This window comes from Salvelinus namaycush, chromosome 5 (assembly GCF_016432855.1).
Source record: "Salvelinus namaycush isolate Seneca chromosome 5, SaNama_1.0, whole genome shotgun sequence".
In the NCBI taxonomy this organism is placed as follows: domain Eukaryota; kingdom Metazoa; phylum Chordata; class Actinopteri; order Salmoniformes; family Salmonidae; genus Salvelinus; species Salvelinus namaycush.
This window is the reverse complement of record NC_052311.1, coordinates 16,615,618-16,635,795: the sequence shown is the minus strand read 5'-3', so window position 1 is coordinate 16,635,795 and position 20,178 is coordinate 16,615,618. Positions and strand designations below refer to the sequence as shown.

The following is a 20,178-nucleotide window of genomic DNA, read 5'->3' as shown; positions in this document are numbered from 1 at the left end:
TTTTCTTTAAGCAATGGCTTTTTTCTGGCCACTCTTCCGTAAAGCCCAGCTCTGTGGAGTGTATGGCTTAAAGTGGTCCTATGGAGATACTCCAATCTCTGCTGTGGAGCTTTGCAGCTCCTTCAGGGTTATCTTTGGTCTCTTTGTTGCCTCTCTGATTAATGCCCTCCTTGCCTGGTCCATGAGTTTTGGTGGGTGGCCCTCTCTTGGCAGGTTTGTTGTGGTGCCATATTCTTTCCATTTTTTAAATAATGGATTTAATGGTGCTCTGTGGGATGTTCAAGGTTTCTGATATGTTTTTATAACCCAACCCTGATCTGTACTTCTCCACAACTTTGTCCCTGACCTGTTTGGAGAGCTCCTTGATATTCATGGTGCCACTGGCTTGGTGATGCCCCTTGCTAGTGGTGTTGCAGACTCTGGGGCCTTTCAGAACAGGTGTATGAGATCATGTTACAGATCATGAGATACTTGCACACAGGTGGGCTTTAGTTAACTAATTATGTAGGTAATTGGTTGCACCAGATCTTATTTAGGGGCTTCATAACAAAGGGGGTGATGTGAGAACATAGCGAGATAGAGGCTCTCATTTGTGAGACAGGAAAGTGCATCAGAAGTGGTGCTGCACAACCAGTGTATACAGGTACTGTGTGTGTGTGTGTGTGTGTGTGTGTGTGTGTGTGTGTGTGTGTGTGTGTGTGTGTGTGTGTGTGTGTGTGTGTGTGTGTGTGTGTGTGTGTGTGTGTGTGTGTGTGTGTGTGTGTGTGTGTGTGTGTATGAGCCTCTTAACCCCTGCACACACGTCCTGGCTAGTGTCCACCCTCACCACCCGTCTGGCCACAATGGCCATCCCAAGCCCAGTGTGTAAACATGACTTGTTTGAGTGAATATTCAGGGCAAGCAGGATTAATGAGCACTGATGAAGTTCCACCTGTATACCAGTCGGCCACTGCCTCCCCTATTTGCCAGAGTGGCTCTCTCGGCCTTGTCTGGAGGCAGAGTGTGTGTGTGTGTGTGTGTGTGTGTGTGTGTGTGTGTGTGTGTGTGTGTGTGTGTGTGTGTGTGTGTGTGTGTGTGTGTGTGTGTGTGTGTGTGTGTGTACGTGTGTGTGTGTATGCGTGCAGACTGTTACCCCCTTAGTGTGTTTGTGTGACTGATTCCTTATCCAGTGTCAGATTAAAGCATGTCAATAACACGACCCACTCAATCCATCTCAGAGTGCATCCGCTCGCCGAGCCTCCCAGTCTGTAATGAGCTGCCGCAAATCTTCATCCAACAAAAATGTCTGCGAAGATGCCTTGTCATTCTGATGAAGACGGGGACCGGAGAGTGAGAGTGCGAGTGAGAGTGAGAGTGAGAGTGAGAGTGAGAGTGAGAGAGAGAGGGAGAAAGAGGGAGAGAGAGAGAGAGATCTTTATTATGGAATATGAAACGACAACCCAACACGGCAGCCGTCTGCCTGCTAGATATTTGGTGAAAACATAGCCCCCTGAGGTACATCAGATATGTTGGGGGAAAGCATAGCCCCCTGAGGTACATCAGATATGTTGGGGGAAAGCATAGCCCCTTGAGGTACATCAGATATGTTGGGGGAAAGCATAGCCCCCTGAGGTACATCAGATATGTTGGGGGAAAACATAGCCCCTTGAGGTACATCAGATATATTGGGGGAAAACATAGCCACCTGAGGTACATCAGATATATTGGGGGAAAACATAGCCCCTTGAGGTACATCAGATATATTGGGGGAAAACATAGCCACCTGAGGTACATCAGATATATTGGGGGAAAACATAGCCACATGAGGTACATCAGATATGTTGGGGGAAAACATAGCCCCTTGAGGTACATCAGATATATTGGGGGAAAACATAGCCACCTGAGGTACATCAGATATATTGGGGGAAAACATAGCCCCTTGAGGTACATCAGATATGTTGGGGGAAAACATAGCCCCTTGAGGTACATCAGATATATTGGGGGAAAACATAGCCCCTTGAGGTACATCAGATATGTTGGGGGAAAACATAGCCCCTTGAGGTACATCTGATATTTTTTGGGAAAACATAGCCCCTTGAGGTACATCTGATATTTTTTGGGAAAACATAGCCCCTTGAGGTACCATATCAGGTTGTGTCATGTGGTCACAACAAAGTGCACTGTCCTGGATTGATAGCTCTCTGTACACCCGCTAGGACGCGGAGACGTCAAATGTTATGTCATAGGAAAATGTTTATTCAATAATTTAATTATGTACAACAATTCAAGGTTTGGGTCATTCGCCATCCTGCGGCACACAGCTGTACTGTGAATCATATTTATATACTGTACTCAGTGATACTGTATCCTACAATATATCCTACTATACTGTATATTTGTATTTGAGTGTAAAGGAGCACAGCCTACTCATTAAAGTTCAGCCTACTACCAGTGCCACTCTTAAGTATGTAGGATTATTAGCTAAGAATGTGGGCGAGATGCTGCAGTGTTGCTCCTATTTGAGATTTGGATTTAGTGAAAGGGAAGGAACATTCACTAAAAGCGGTGAGAATTATGAGTACATTAAATTAGTCTCCCCTCTCCCCTGTTACATTGGTGAACAGATAGAGGCCACAATTGAGAAGAAGTCCTTCGAAATCCTCGCTAGGTTAATTCACTTGGAAAGCTAAAATGGCTGGTAGCAACACCAGTTTTATACCTATCGCCGGAAGAACAGGAAATTTGGTAAATCTGCGTGGATTACACATTCCGATTAAACGTTCCAACTTCCACCATTCATCTAATTCCAGGTATTTCTGGAATTCCAGGGCCTGTTCAGGGAATTCCGATGTACCTGTCCACCTGTCTCAGATGACAGGTTTTGGGATGAGAGTGTGATTTTATTTGGATTTTTCCTTATTTTTTCTGTCCTGACTTCCAAATGAAGGGAAATCCCCTGGGACTCCATCAGGGGAAGTTCCCTCTATTTGAGTTTGATTAGGTTCCACAGGCTTAAGAGAAAAGTAAGCTGATTCCTCCCTTTGAAAAAGCTAGTACGCGATAGCCAAGTTTTTCCTCCCCTTTTTAGTATGTAAAACCCCAAATCTTAATCTCGACGCATTCCTTCAGGATTTCGCTCAAGACAGACGGGCATAATAGATAGCTTTAAAAAAGGCACACGCTGACACACAAACATACACACACACACACCCAACCGCACACACAAACACGCACACACACTTATTGTCTTAACACACTTGACACACACAAGTCTCAAATGTAACCACGGTTCCCCATCCTCCCTTCTCTCTATGTCAATGGCGTGACTCTACTGAACGTGATCTTACACTGGTAACCTGCTACTCAGTGGATACATTGTCTTCGTCTCATTTGCATTTTACCACAAAGGCAGATACACGGACAAAGCACAACACAGGTGCTATTCCACTCTCTGACTCTCTCTGACTGGGTGCGGTGGGCTAGAACAATGCTTCTCTCTAGTAAGACAACAACAAGATCAGGCTAAAACAAACCCTCTCAGCCCCGTCCTCTGGAATGCAGCAACAGACTTCTGGACGGGGATCTATTATTAAAAATCTTTTCATCACGCTGAAAGGGAGGGAAAGTAGCTTTGACGTTTGACGACCTCGTGAATTATTCATACTTTTGCTATTAATGTATGTATAATTAATCACATCTCCACTCACTTGCACACAAATGGAGCCAAAGGAGACCAAGCTCATACAGGTCTGACTGGGATGTTATAGCCTGGGCTGGCTATTGAGGCTTTTACACTATTACAGGATCAAAACACAAAGGCAAGCCTTCTTTCTCTCTCTCTCTCTCTCTCTCTCTCTCTCTCTCTCTCTCTCTCTCTCTCTCTCTCTCTCTCTCTCTCTCTCTCTCTCTCTCTCTCTCTCTCTCTCTCTCTCTCTCTCTCTCTCTCTCTCTCTCTCTCTCTCTCTCTCTCTCTCTCTCTCTCTCTCTCTCTCTCTCTCTCTCTCTCTCTCTCTCTCTCTCTCTCTCTCTCTCTCTCTCTCTCTCTCTGTAACCACAGATGCCAAGGCAGGAAAATAAAATAAAAAATATCCACACACCTTCATCTTTTCTTTTCCTCAATTTATTAGAATGAACAGTTGGCGATTGTTTTCAAACAAAATGGGCAAATATTTGTTCCGTTTCACACAGGAAGGCAGAGAGAAAGATCTGAAATAGAGAAAGACTTGAAGCAGGAAGTAGGGGTATTGTGTTGACATATCTGTTTCATTGTGTTTCCTCCCTTGGTAGACCGGTTGTATAGTTGGGTCAAAACAATGCCGACAACACCACAACACATGTGGTCACGGTCAGTCCTGTGTTTGATTCACTCTTAGTCTGCCAATGCTTTTCTGTGCTTGTGCCCCAAATGGCTCCCTATTTCCCTACATAGTGAATTACTTATGACTAGAGCCCTATGGGCCATGGTCAAAAGTAGTGCACTATATAGGGAATACAGTACCTTTTTGCGACACAGTCTCTCTGTGTGAACATAGTAGCACTACCACAGTGCCTGCTGACACAAAGAACTGGGAAACTGCATTTCTTAGCTCAGCTTTCAGAAAGCCATTACTACATTCCCTGCTCGCTCACTTTCATAATAAGATTGATTCCCAATTGGGGCAATTTGAGTTTGGGGGCTGAATTGACAGGTGATGAAGTGAAATTATGTCGAGGACGTGGCAGGTTATTCGTCAGACGTGCCCTCTTGTCACCATAGATCGGCCGTAATTTGAGTTTGCTGGTTGACATTAAATGGTAACAACTCTAACCCTTGTATTCATCATATGGCAGACTTCAGAAAGAGAATGTGTAGTCTCATCCACTAGTTCCATGGGTGTGGTGCCTCAGGCGCTCTTTCCCCCCTGTTTACTGGTTGAGCCTCCCTGAGGGGGCTGGGCTTCTCTGACGGAAGAGGGAAATCTATAGCCTAGAAAATGGTACAGCATTAATAGGAAATTCTATAAGTGTGTGTGTGTGTGTGTTTGTGTGTGTGTGTGGTAAAGGCGGGATATTAGCAACCCATACAGTCTAGATGAGCGTTTCCACCCTCTCTCGTTGGTAAACGCTGCATAACTCCCACTCCTACCAGGTGCTATGGTGGTCTGGTGTGTTGTCATGGGTAGTGCCACACAGAGCAAATCTGAGCTGGTTAGGGGTTCTACAGTAGCAGGTCTGTTGTGGCGTCAGCAGTAGCAGTGGTGGCGGGGGCGGCAAAACAGGCATGCAAATCAGAGTTTGTCAGAGCAGCGTTTTTTGGAGAGGGGAAGAGAGAGAGAGACTTGCGTGACAGAGAGAGTGTGAGAGGCTTAAGGGTGAGTATTTCTTTTCACGATCAGAATGTGCAAGAGCAGAGTGTAGGATGAGAGGCTGCACAACCATAACCACACACACACACACACACACACACACACACACACACACACACACACACACACACACACACACACACACACACACACACACACACACACACAAACACACACACACACACACACACACACACACACACACACACACACACACACACACACACACACACACACCCCTCTCTCTCACTGATCCCTACTAGCTGTCCCCTTCCTACGGAAGAGGATATAAACAAAATGTCCCTCCCTGGACTCAAGGGACCCTATGAGTAAGCCCTGCTATAAGATGAGTCAACATTGAGACTGCAGACCGAGAGTGTGAAGGACCAAATCAGGCGTGAAAATCAGCCTGATGGAACGCCATCAATCCGTTTTAATTGAGGAAGTTCATGTTTTTTTCTACATTGATGATGTTGTGGACTATTTTCGTATTTATAGATGTAGTGTAGAAGGAATGGTGTTGCCAGAGGCTGTGTGACTCACTTAAGTGATACAGCCTCGGCCGAGTGTGTCTGCACAACAACTTGACAGGATGAGAGGCCTGCATCCATGACAGACATGGAGCGCTCCTCTTTCCAGACCTCACTGACACGTTTTTATTTACCACCACTCACTCAACTCCCCATTGCAACCAAGTCCCAGCAAGGTTTTAGTCATTTCAGTTAAGTGTTTCGCTCTTCTGAAAGGAATTAAATGGCAAACTAATGGCCATTTTATCTACAGCGCCGAAAACAAGGACACGGCACAATAATTAATAATTTGCGGCGAAAGTGTGGTGCTTCAATTAGTCCACAATTTTTTTAGCATCCCTCCCTTGTGTAAATGCTAATTGCATTGGTTGATGTATCGGGACTCGGCAGTGATAAAAAAAATAAAAAAAAACATAAATTGTTGAGGCGGTGGTGTGACAAGATTTCTATCATGTTATCTTTTTTTCTATTTTCCTGACACCTTCTGAACTGGCCTGGTGTTTATGTCTGCTCCCAACCCGTCCTTTCCTACGCACGCACGCACACACGCACGCACGCACGCACGCACGCTCTCTCTCTCTCTCTCTCTCTCTCTCTCTCTCTCTCTCTCACTCTCTCTCTCACTCTCTCTCTCTCTCTCGCTCTCTCTCTCTCTCTCTCTCTCTCTCTCGCTCTCTCTCTCTCTCTCTCTCTCTCTCAGTGCCCCCTTCACCCCCATATACAATGAATACACTTGCATCCGTACTACGGAACCAATTGTCACACTGGGAAGGAAGACAAATCAAATCTCACGGCATCCACTAAGCGGGGAGATTGCTTTTCCTCTCTCTGCTGCGGGAGTAAGAGCGCGACAGAGGAGGATCCCACTAGTGCCCCCTTCACGGGAGGAATCGAGGGAGGAAGAGAGGGGAAATGTGGAGGCCTTAGGGCTGGAGCTAGAGGGCTAGGAGATAGAAAAGACTCCTTGGGGGTAAAGTGTCCCCTATCTCCTTCCTCCCTCATTCCCTCCCTCCATCCCCCCTTTCACTATGACACCACCTATCAGTCACACGGCAACAGAAAAATGGCCCGCTTTTGTTTAACTCGCCAAAACGCTGTAAACCTCCTGTCCTCCTCTTCTCCAGACGAAACAGAACAATAATTACGGGGATAGAGTAACTCCGGTCGTCAAACTGGGGCCACTCAGATCACAACAACACATTATCCAACCTGATTAAGTACCATTTGCGGTGGCCTCGCGGTAGTTAAGCGAGCCTCTCCTCATCCTCCATCGGCCTGAAACTCGAGAAATATTGACATGTCCTCCTCTGGCTTTTGAAAGGCGATCATCTACAGTAGATAGAGGTGGACAGGGGCGGATGGTACATTTCTTTACAGGAAGCCACCCTGCTAATGTATCTGTCCGTATTCACCCTCAGAACGACCCTCTCCAGAGTGCCTCCTTATCAATGCTCTAGGCAAGGTTGTGCACTTTTCTGTTTTGTGTTTGCCTATGTGATAATAGAGGAAACCCACTGAATCAACGTTTTTTCCACGTCATTTCAACAAAATTCCATGTGGTGATATTGAATTAATGTGGGAAACTGATTGCATTTGCAAAAAGTAATCAAAGAAAAGGAATTTCATAATTTTTTCACCTAACTTTTAACCTCAATAAATCTTTTATTGATTTCATGTTGAATTCATATTAGTTGACAACTCAACCAAATGTAAATAAAAAATAGACATTGAACTGACGTCTGTGCCAGTGGGGATGCACTCACTTTATTGCCACCGATTTGTCTGATGAATAAGAGTCCCTTGGGGGAGCACGGGTCCATGTAAGCTGTTCTAGTGTACAGTTGAATGACAGATCAAGTCATTTTGACCTAGACCTAGAATAACTCATTTCTGGGGACCACATTTATTCCAGCAGAATTTCTGGGGACCACATTATTATTTTAATTTGACCCCATCCCAAATCTAATGACAACCTTAAAATCAGGACATTTCTATATTTATGTCAACAAATAACCTTAAATTCATTGCATTTTCATCTTTTATCAAAATGAAAAGAAACCAATAAATATATTTACTAAATAAAATTGTATTTTTTAAATTATCTTTCTCACAAACATGTGTATATTGTCCCATACAAATAATAATAACAATAAAAAAATGTAATACCACTCTTTTAAGGGGTTACGATGACATGAGTTGTGGTGAACACTGAGCAGTGCATTTTGGGAAATGCAGTCTTTATGACGTAGCCCAGTGTGTAGATAACTAAACCACCATAGAGCCTAAGTATCATCCATCCCTCCACCACTCCTCTCAGGACTACCCTCCGCCGCTCCTCTAGGGACAACCCTCCACCACCCCTCTCGGGACTACACTCCACCACCCCTCTCTGGACTACATTCAATGCCGTGCTTGCTATTCCAAACCAATTACAGGGCTCGATCCAGAGTAAGATTCATCAGGAAATGTGTATCTCTTTAATAAAGTTTTCCCCTTGTTACTCCCACCATACACATTAGCTTCTCACTGAATGCCCGCGCTAGATGGAGATCAAGACATTTTAATGAGTGCTCACTGAATGCCCGGGCTAGATGGAGATCAAGACATTTTAATGAGTGCTCACTGAATGCCCGGGCTAGATGGAGATCAAGACATTTTAATGAGTGCTCACTGAATGCCCGGGCTAGAAGGAGATCAAGACATTTTAATGAGTGCTCACTGAATGCCCGGGCTAGATGGAGATCAAGACATTTTAATGAGTGCTCACTGAATGCCCGGGCTAGATGGAGATCAAGACATTTTAATGAGTGCTCACTGAATGCCCGGGCTAGATGGAGATCAAGACATTTTAATGAGTGCTCACTGAATGCCCGGGCTAGATGGAGATCAAGACATTTTAATGAGTGCTCACTGAATGCCCGGGCTAGATGGAGATCAAGACATTTTAATGAGTGCTCACTGAATGCCCGGGCTAGATGGAGATCAAGACATTTTAATGAGTGCTCACTGAATGCCCGGGCTAGATGGAGATCAAGACATTTTAATGAGTGCTCACTGAATGCCCGGGCTAGATGGAGATCAAGACATTTTAATGAGTGCTCACTGAATGCCCGGGCTAGATGGAGATCAAGACATTTTAATGAGTGCTCACTGAATGCCCGGGCTAGATGGAGATCAAGACATTTTAATGAGTGCTCACTGGGACCGAAGTGGAGCGCAGGTGGCACGCTACACCAAAAGAACACATGATACGATATATATTTATATATCTACATACAGTGCATACACGTCCAACCCCGGTAAGACTAGCGAAAATAATTGCAGACACCCAATTACGTTTGATATTAATGGAGTCAAGCCGGACAGGAACAAAGGAGTTTTGTTCTCTATCCACTGCTTGTCGAGCAAACACGCCATGGTGCGCTCTGAATTAAGGGCAGCTAATAAAATGTTAATTAAAATGGCTTTTTACTAATTATCTCCTTGATAACAATGAGTTAACGTTTAATTAGACGGAGGGGAAAAAGCGGCCCGCCGTAGCTAACCGCTAACCTTCAGTGCGTCCAGATGCATCGTCATCTCTCAAATCTCAATCAGGAGGCCGCCTGCCCTGCCGTCTTCGCTAATTACAATATTATCTCGCTGCAGAGGTAATTAGCCAGCGTGGAGGTGAGACGACAAACAATGGCCTCATTTGGCCTGTGATTGAAGGTATTTTGGCCTAGTCTACTAGACAGAGGCGGTGGAAAAACATTTAACCCACAATAACAACTGTGACTTACATTGGTGTACAATTAACCATTGTAGTACACCAGAGCTATTCAACTGGCGGCCTGCGGGCCAGAACCGACACGTTTACTAATTTAGACTGGTGGTTGAATTATGAAAATGAATAAAAGTCTGCAAAAAAATCCCTGCCAAAATCCAAATTTCAGTTCCAAAATGAGGAGCACTATTTTGGTTGTCTATAGTGTGGTTCCTCAAGGTTTCTAGCGCCTATGTGGCATGTTGATCATTTTTTCTTCATATAAATGTGGCTCTAGAATTTGAATGGTTTAAGCTAAATATTATGACCCCATTCCTGAAAGCTACGCCTCTCAGAAACACGTACGTGCCTTCTGTTTCCATCTCTGACACACAAGGACTCGTTAGGAGGGAGTGGGACAGAAAACACCTATTGACCGAGGGAAATTATTTCAAAGCATAACTTTAGACTGGAATTTGTCAGTACATGATTTTACATATCTTTGTGTTATTTATTGAGATGCTTAGTTTTCAGATCATTTTAAAATGACCTAAGCTTTTAATAGTTGTTTAAATAACCATTTTTACATCTGGACCCTATAAGAATATAGTTGAAATAGACCTGTTGTACATTCTTAGAAAAAATGGTTCCAAAAGTGTTCTTCAGCTGTCCCTGTAGGATAACCCTATTTGGTTCCAGGTTGAACCCTTTTTGTTTCCAGGTACAACCCTTTGGGTTCCATGTAGAGCCCTCTGTGGAAAGGGTTTTACCTGGAACCCAACACCCACATAAAGAAACACCCTAAATTGTGGTTTGCGTTTACACTCCAGTCATTACTATGAGCCTGTTCTCCCCAATTAAGATGCCACCAACTTCCTAATTCCTGATATCAGGAAACACTCATTGATACCTGCCACCGGCTGGTTCAGGTGTTATGAGACTGATTGTTTCTCGACACAGATGATCCGGTTACATAGCAGGTTAGGATAAAAAAATTGGCAGGTTACGATATTTAACGTGGCAGGTTAGGTGAATTAGCGTGGCATGTTAGGAGAATGAGGTTAAGATTAGGCAAAAAGTTAGGGTTAGGCTTAGCTACAATGCTACAGTTATCTACAACTGTTGTGCCCTACGTGAAAGAAACATCCACGGACAAATGGTGAGCATCAATGGATGTAATGTGATATCAAGAAATGCCTATATCAGAAAATCCCCCTAATTTGCGGTCTGCAATTAGTGGCCTCTGCCCTGAGATTGTAAGGTTGCGAGTTCAATCCCTGAATGAGTCATACCAAAGACTATAAAAATGGGACCTGATGTGTCTCTGCTTGGCATTCAGCATCAAGGAGATAGATTGGGGGTAAGGCCCTATGATAGACTAGTGTCCTGTCCAGGGGTTTTACTTGTACATCAAGCTGACTCACGCTACAGAAACAGGAGATAGGCTCCTGGCCTATGAGCTGTTCCGACTCGCACAAGACAAGGCTACTTACTTACTTACTTTACACTTCTGTGAACTAAAATAAGGTACTTTGTTAAAGCATGGGAGTTCCTCTAAGAACAATGCTAGCGCTGATACCTTTATGATATTTATGATAATGCTTGCATTGTGTTTGTATTTGAAGCTCAGGTAGAAAATTCCAGGGTTACTAAAGAGTAAAACAAACACAGACACGTGCATTTACCTAGCATTAACAAGCTGTTCCATTGTTTCAAAGACCACAACGGGGTCACAGGGTGCTATTTTGGGGCGCTTGGCCAGTAATCGAAAGGTTGCTAGATCGAATCCCCGAGATGACAAGGTAAACATCTGTCGTTCTGCCCCTGAACAAGGCAGTTAACCCATTGTTCCTAGGCCGTCATTGTAAATAAGAATTTGTTCTTAACTGACTTGCCTAGTTAAATAAAAAAACATTTTGGGTCACAGGGTGCTATTTCCCACAGGTAACGCTACCCCCCCCCCCTCTCTCACCCTCTTCGCTTTTTAATGAAGGGTGGGGGCATGTTTTATGGGGTGTTTTTAAGTCAGTCAGGATGTCTCAATAAAGACCATCAAAAGCCTCTCTCTCTCTTCTGCATTGTGGTTTCTGCCTCAACCTACACAGGTTCAACTGGAGAGGGTGGGGATTAGGTTTCACCGTCTAACAAGGTGAAAGCAAAACTCAAGTGCCATTTTTAATCCAAATCTGTTTGGTCACCCTGCTGCCTCACCGTTGCACACGGCTCCCCGCTCCCCTGAACAGCAGGGCCGAGCCGGCAAGAAGTGTCCCTCATTTGATAATCAGTGAGTTCGCTCCACCACCTGCATTAACCTCGTTCATCTAGGGGTGACTCTTTTTTCAGGATGTTTGAGAAGTAACACTTCCTCACCGGATGGGAGCCATTGACTCGGTCTGTCTATCCCTTTATCTGGGATGTAATGAGTCCAGGAGAGGAATTTCTCCCTCTTCCCACAGGAAAACAACTGCATATTATCAAAGTCTGTTGAAAGGGTCAGATCATGGAGTTTTTTATGGGCCGCCTGGGGATGTCCTTTGAGAGTGTCTTTGATACCCTCTTGACATGTTGTCTGGATGTGAGTGGATGTTGGCCAAGCACAACAGACTACCTGTTCAATGTCCCCTCTCTCCCCTGTCAGTACTCTCCTCTCTAACTCACTACAACAGTCTTCTATAAATGTTGGGGGATTTTATTTTTATGTTGAATGCTGGATTCCTTTTACTGAGTAGATTCTCACCAGACACAAGGGGATGCCTCAACGTCCTCTCTCTCCGCTGTCAGAGCTCCCCTCTCCCTCAACCTCTTTCTATAAATATGTGTGAAGTTAAAAAGTTAAACGCATGATGCCTTGGAACTATGTGGGTCAGAGATCCATCATATGCAGATTCTTCCGTGCTGGATTTTCATCTGCTATTGCTGAAAGTTAAGATTCCCCCTGGTACGCTCTTAATTTCTTCTTTCCACACTTTTATTTATTTAATATTTATAGATTCCAATCTGCTCAAAAGTGGTTGAGGAGAAAGAGAGAGATCTAGAGAGGAGAAAAAAGGGAAACTTCTCTTCCTCCTCTCTCTCGCTCTATCTCTCTGCGTGATGCACTGTCCTCCCTAATGATCCCATTTTGAAGACTGTGGTCTGACGGAGGGAGGGAGAGGATGGAAGGAGGGTGGGAGGGAGGAGAGGCCCTGCTCACTGCAGCACTTTCCTCAGCTCTCTCAGCTCCTAGTCTGCCTTTCTCTCTCCCTGTCTCCCTGGGTGTGCTTTGAAAGAGAATGGTTTCTGCCTTTGAAAGCAGAGGCTCGCTCAGCAGCCCTTTGTGTAAAATAAAATGTATATTGAAAGGCAATTACCGGTGTAACATTATTTGGTTCCCTACGTAATTAAATGCATCTCTTCTGTGTTTTTTCTCTCCTCCCCCTCTTCCCCCTCTTTCTCCTCTTCCCCCTCCTCCCCCAATCTTCTGTTATAGACGGAGAACTATATCGACTCCAGCTACGTAAACAGCCGAGCACACCTTATCAAAAGGTACTTCTCGATTAGACAATTTTATTATTTTCACTATCAATCATTGTGATCCATAATTGTCTGATGGTATTGGCTGCAAATGCATGAGTGCGCATGTTGTTAAAATCAGTGTTTGTTCTGTGTATTCGATACAAATTGACAGAATCAAGGATATAATTTGGAATTCAACTCTAAAATGTTCCCTCCCTGTTCTGGTAGGTCACCTTTATGACTCTCTATCTTCACATCAGGAATAATTCTACCCATTCCCATTAAAAACAAGTATCCATCTTGCACATTAAGCACATTAAGCAAAAAACTCCTGCTAAATCGCGGCTCTTAAAACAACTTACACATCACGATGAATAAGATTAAAGAAATCAAATAACATTTTTGCCGGGAAAGTGATTTCAATATTGCAAGAGGTTCGCAGCGCAGTTGGATCTCAGTGTATAAAAATACATCAGCTCAACGCTGTTACGAAAGTACCAATAATGAAGTTAATTTGTCTGCCATTTTGAGAACGTTGAGCTGAGCACAATTGTTGTCTTTGTGAGGTATTAGTAATAGTGCATTCCTGAGTCCACCTGAAGCAGGATATTAGGGGAGTTAGTGGTTCTGAGGGGGGTAGTGTAGACAACCCTAATAACGGCCTGCAGCGATTCGGGGGGGGGGGGGGGGGGGGGGGTTTGCGGCCAGGACTATAATTCCCCCTTTTTACCTGCAGCTATGGAACATTCCAACTTCCCTTTGTTTGAGCCCATCCCCATTTGAGATTCCCTGTGTTTATGTAAACAAAGCGCCTGAGCGGGGCCTCTGCAGCACACTACAAAGCTATCCCCCCTAGGAGCATGTGGGCCTGTGGTCTGGGACAGATGCCATAACACCGATAACATCAGAGAGATGTAGAGCCATCATTACCACCACTGCACTCCCTCTCTCTCTCCCTTTCCCAGGCAGGCTTCTCACAGGAAAGATAGGAACTGCTGCTGCTACTATTTATTTTCTCTCTTCTCTTCTCTTTTCTTTCCTTCTCTTCTCTTTCCTTCTCTTCTATTTCCTTCTCTTCTCGTTCCTTCCCTCTCTTCTGTTCTCTTCTATTTCCTTCTCTTCTCTTTCCCCCTCTTCTCTTTCCTTCTCCTCTCTTTCCTTCTCTTCTCTTTCCTTCTCTTCTCTTTCCTTCTCTTCTATTTACTTCTGTTCTCTTTCCTTCTCTTCTCTTCTCTTTCCTTCTCTTCTCTTTCCTTCTGTTCTCTTTCCTTCTCTTCTCTTTCCTTCTCTTCTCTTTCCTTCTCTTCACTTTCTTCTCTCACTCTGCTACATATTGATGTACATGTATACATTCACCCCCTCCCTCAATACCAGTCTTGTTTGCATAGCACAATTTGTATCAATGGGGTGGCAATCAAATGAATGGAATTCATGCATGTACTATACAGCTGCTGATGGCCTTTCTCCCCTGCCTCTATTGGCTGTAAGCCCCAAACAAGACAGATGCAATCTGTGCACATACTGTATGTGCGCATAGCATTTTCTATACCCCTTTGATTGAACAGTAGAGAGTGATTGATTGCATCCCATTTTAAAGGCCCACTCCTTTTTTTGAAAAACAACACAACGGCAGCTATGACACTTGGTTTGCTATAAAGCTGAGGGATGGGCCTTCTCTTTCATTCTCTTTCCTTCTCTTTTCTTCTCTTCTCTCATTTACAAGTGATATTCTTAATGAATCAATGGGTACATAATATTCTCATCAATTTAAATGATAAAAACGTCCGTTAATATCCAGAGTGGGTCTTTAAAGTCACAACGGTTCACACTAGCGATGCCCTTGAAGTCAGTGCATCGGCACCCACGCTGTCCCTTTTAGAAACAGCCTGCAGGCTCTCTGCTCCGCTATCAGCCGAGTAAAAAAAATGGCCTCTTAATCCCAAAAAACCCCAACAGAGTTTATCTGTGCCTCCACCACCAGCATCACAATCACCACACTCCGATTACTGCAGGAGTAGCAAGGTTCTGTTCCCTACACTAATACAATGTGGAAGGCTGTGAAGTTGTGTCCTTTATACAGCTGAGGCCAGAGTTAAGAGGAGTCCTCCTGAAGATGCCTATCATCTCTCTCCTTGTGTCAACGTTTCCAGTGCCTCGAGAGCTGTGTGAGAGTGAAGGATGCAGAGAGACGCGTTCATTTAGCAGTCAAGGAGGAAAGAGTGAAAAAGGGAAAAGATTGAGAAAAATGTAATAAAGCAAAGAAAGAAAGAGCAAAAAAATTGATCTACAAAGAGAGAGAGAGATGGAGGGGGAGAGGTGCTGAAGGAGAAAGGAGAGAGCTTCTGATTGAAGTTGATGTGACAGGAAATCAACATTCTCTCCTCCTCTCCCTCCCTCCTTCCCTCTGTAGCACATCGACATTCAAGGACCTGGAGGGCAATAGTCTGAAGGACAGCGGGCACGAGGAGAGCGACCAGACGGACAGTGAGCACGACGTCCAGAGAGGCCACTACATAGACACGGCTGTCAACGATGTGCTCAATATGACCGTGCCCCCCAACGTCTGCCAGCTGCCTGACCAAGGTAGGAGAAAAGGTGTGTGGAAAGCTGTGTATGTTACTCATCATTCATCCGTTAGTGTTAGAATAAGAATTCCTATCAGTTACTTGGTAACTGTGTGTTACGGTTTACACTGCCACCCAGAGCACCTTTAAGCGGTACATTATGCCCACTCCTACTTAAGCCTGAGAGACCTGTGTGCGTGTGTGTGTGTGTGTGTGTGTGTGTGTGTGTGTGTGTGTGTGTGTGTGTGTGTGTGTGTGTGTGTGTGTGTGTGTGTGTGTGTGTGTGTGTGTGTGTGTGTGTGTGTGTGTGTGTGTGTGTCCATAGAATAAGAATTCAACTGGCAGTGATCATGTTCAAAGTTGTCTGACAACCACCAGAACACTTCAACCACAACGCCATTCTCCCAGAAGCCTTTTACTGGCTTTGACTGTCATCTGTGGTTGTTTATCTACCTTAGTTGAATGCACTGACTGTAAGTCCCTCTGGATAAGAGTGTCTATTAAATGACCAAAGTGTAAAATTGAAATGTAGAATTAATTATATTTCTAAGTGTGTATCTGTGTGTTTACACCAAGCAGAGCGTTATGCCCACTTTCAGACAAGGGCCCCAGATCTGTGTGAATACCTCAGTACTTTCCTTTGAAGTCCCGGTGCTAATGTAGAGGGATCCCTCCCAGCCAGGGCAGCCTTTGATACAAGGCTCCGGTAACATTATTGCCTGATAGTAGGCCTAGTAGCCATGTCTGTCTGGCAGTATTCATCGGCAGCAGACTTCTGAGGCGCTTGAATGGCGGATAGCAAGAGCAATTAGGCTGACAAAGGTGGAAGGTGTGTGTGTGTGGGGGGCTCTACATATCGTTGTAACCTCTCTCATACATTATTCAGCAGGATCATTTAGCGGAGGAATTAATGTTGATGTTTCTTTGCCGACTTCCACAGTTAAACGACACATCCGAATCCCTGGCAGGGGAAGTGGAAGGGGTCATGTTCGTTCTTCACTACTGCTAGTCAGTTAGTGGTTCCTGGTTCCATGGTTCTAGAGTGGTGATGGGGAGCTTATGTGAAGAAGTGTCATAGAGAAAGGGGGGGGGGGGGGAGAGGGAATGAGTGTGAGAAGGAGGGAGATGGAGGGGTAGAGGGAGAGCGAGAAAGGGACTGAGCGTGAGAGGGAGGGAGATGGAGGGGTAGAGGGAGAGCGAGAAAGGGACAGAGCGTGAGAAGGAGGGAGATGGAGAGGTAGAGGGAGAGCGAGAAAGGGACTGAGCATGAGAGGGAGGGAGATGGAGGGGTAGAGGGAGAGCGAGAAAGGGACTGAGCATGAGAGGGAGGGAGGTGGAGGGGTTGAGGGAGAATGAGAAAGGGACTGAGCGTGAGAGAGAGGGAGGGAGATGGAGGGGTAGAGGGAGAGCGAGAAAGGGACAGAGCGTGAGAGGGAGGGAGATGGAGGGGTAGAGGGAGAGCGAGAAAGGGACTGAGCGTGAGAGGGAGGGAGATGGAGGGGTAGAGGGAGAGCGAGAAAGGGACTGAGCGTGAGAGAGAGGGACATGGAGATGGAGGGGTTGAGGGAGAGCGAGAAAGGGACTGAGCGTGAGAGAGAGGGACATGGAGATGGAGGGGTTGAGGGAGAGCAAGAAAGGGACTGAGTGTGAGAGGGAGGGACATGGAGGGGGAAAAAAGAGAGAGAAATGGTTTGATGAAGAATGCAAAAACCTAAGAAAGAAATTGATAAACCTATCAAACCAAAAACATAGAGACACAGAAAGCCTGAGCCTACGTCTTCACTATGGTGAATTCCTAAAACTATACAGAAATACACTACGGAAAAAGAAGGAACAGCACGTCAGAAATCACCTCAATGTAATTGAAGAATCCATAGAATCTAACCACTTCTTGGGAAATTGGAAAACTCTAAACAAACAACAACAGGAAGAGTTACCTTTCCAAAACGAAGATGTATGGATTAACTACTTCTCCAATCTTTTTGGCTCTATAACATAGAACAGCAAAAACATATACATGATCAAATACAAATCTTAGAATCAACTATTAAAGACTACCTAAAAGGAAGAGATTCCCAAAACTTCCATAACAAAGTCATCACCTACAGATACATTAACCTGGAGAAGTGCCCCCTAAGCAAGTTGGTCCTTGCGCTCTGTCCACAAAAACAAACAGACCTCACAGAGTCCCAGGACAGCAACACAATTAGACACAACCAAATCATGAGAAAACAAAAAGATAATTACTTGACACATTGGAAAGAATTTACCCAAAAAAACAGAGCAAACTAGAATGCTATTTGGCCCTAAACAGAGAGTACACAGTGGCAGAATACCTGACCACTGTGACTGGCTCAAACGTAAGAAAAGCTTTGACTATGTACAGGCTCAGTGAATACTGCCATGCTATTGAGAAAGTCTGCCATAGGCACACCTGGCTCTCAAGAGAAGACAGGCTATGTGCACACTGCCCACAAAATGAGGTGTAATCTGAGCTGCACTTCCTAACCTCCTGCCAAATCTATGACCATATTAGAGACACGTTTCTCTCAGGTTACACAGACCCACAAAGAATTCGAAAACAAATCCAATTTTGATAAACTCCCATATCTATTGGGTGAAATACCACAGTGTGCAATCACAGCAGCAATATGTGTAACCTGTTGCCACAAGAAAAGGACAACCAGTGAAGAACAAACACCATTGTAAATACAACCTATATTTGCACTTCATTACACCACTGTATATAGACATAACGACATTTGAAATGTCTTTACTCTTTTGAAACTTTTGTGAGTGTAATGTTTACTGTAAATTTTGTATTGTTTATTTCACTTTTGTTTATTATCTATTTCACTTGCTTCGGCAATGTAAACATATGTTCCCCATGCCAATAAAGCCCTTAAATTGAAATTGAATTGAAAGAGAGGGTGTGTGTGTGTGAGAGAAAGGTAGTGAGAACTGGCACGGACCTGTGAAGAAATGTAATTATATTTAATTTAATTGAGAGTGAATGAAAGATAGGCCTATAGACCGCGATAGAGAGAGAGAGAGAACACAAAAGGATGGAGAATGAGAGAGCGAGAGCAGTAGGTGGATAGAAACTGGCACAGACCTCTGCGCTAGTACTGTATGCACCTGGGGGTGTTTACCCAGCTCAGAGGAAACACAGGTGCTCAGACTTGAGGGAGCACAGAGCAGGGGCGCCAGTGTGTGAACTGAAATTTTAAACTGGGTGGTTCGAGCCCTGAATGCTGATTGGCTGACTGCCATGGTATATCAGACTGTAGACCACAGGTATGACAAAATATTTATTTTACTGCTCTAATTACGTTGGTAACCAGTTTATAATAGCAATATGGCACCTCTGGGGTTTGTGGTATATGACCAATATACTACGGCTAAGGGCTGTATCCAGGCACCCCACGTTGCGTCGCACTTAAGAACAGCCCTTAGCTGTGGTACATTGGCCATATACCACACCCCCTCGTGCCTTATTGCTTAAATGAACAGCAGCTGGCTTGCCTCCTACTCTAGTTAACAATTATTTTATTTTCTGAGGAGACAGGAAGCTAGATGTGCCATGCTTTGTCCAGTCTCTATGACGAGGCCTTTCATCTTAGCAACTTGAAACAATCAAACAACTCCATTGGTCAATAGGGAAAACGATATCCGCATACTACACAGGATGCTTCACTTCAGTCTATCTTTGAATTTGTAGAGTTAACCTAAATACTTGGTCATTGGCTTCTGCTATGGAGGAAAACATTAATATAGGACATGTATGGTGAAATTAAATTCTAGCCGAAGTGTGATGGTGTCCAAATGTAGGCACTTAGCAACCGCCCCGTCTTCCTGATTTTCCCTCCATTTTCTCAAACCACCGCTATCTCTGGCTACACTTGCACATTTTCAGTCTTCCTTTTTCATGCTCGCTCCTCACTTCTCTCAGCCTCGCTCCAGAAAGAGAGCCCAATAAGTGAATGAAAAAATGTGTAAGGAAGTTATTTATGAGGGAGTCAGCTTTTTTTTCCTGCTTCCTTTTCCCCACAGAGAACCTTCTCAATAGTGGGGAATGAGCTGCAGAGCCAATTAGGAAGTAGTTAGCTCAGGATCACGTGGCCTCACGCACAGCTGTTCTACTGGGATAATTTGCCAGCCTTTCACCCCAAAACATTCTGGGTAGGGGAGATAGGTTGCATGAATTTGTGATAGGAGGGCAATAGAGAAGTTTAGTCTCTTCCACTTGTGTTTTCATCTGTAGGGGATGCCGATGTTTAAGGCATGTGGATTGAAGTGGATCTGGCTTAGTGGCTCGTGTTGAAGTCCAGCATGGTACTGGTTGGTTGGGCGGGGCTCATCAGTGCCAGTGCAGGGAGTGTGTGAGTCTGTATGAGTGTGTGCATGCGTGCTTGCGTGTGAATGAGTTGGCATGCCTGCACGTGTTGAAGTGTGTGTGTGTGTGTGTGTGTGTGCGTGCGTGCGTGCGTGCGTGCGTGCGTGCGTGCGTGCGTGCGTGC

The 20,178-nt window shown here is 44.7% G+C and overlaps 1 protein-coding gene across 1 annotated transcript in view; it reads left to right on the top strand.

The window, feature by feature from the left end:
• The window catches only part of LOC120046950 (protocadherin-19-like), a 100,867-nt gene that overhangs the window by 38,613 nt on the left and 42,076 nt on the right, over positions 1 to 20,178 (top strand). Inside the window, exons 3-4 of the mRNA XM_038992501.1 lie at positions 13,069 to 13,124; positions 15,505 to 15,689. Of these exons, the coding sequence (XP_038848429.1) occupies positions 13,069 to 13,124; positions 15,505 to 15,689 (241 nt within the window). The remainder of the gene's footprint in view (positions 1 to 13,068; positions 13,125 to 15,504; positions 15,690 to 20,178) is intronic.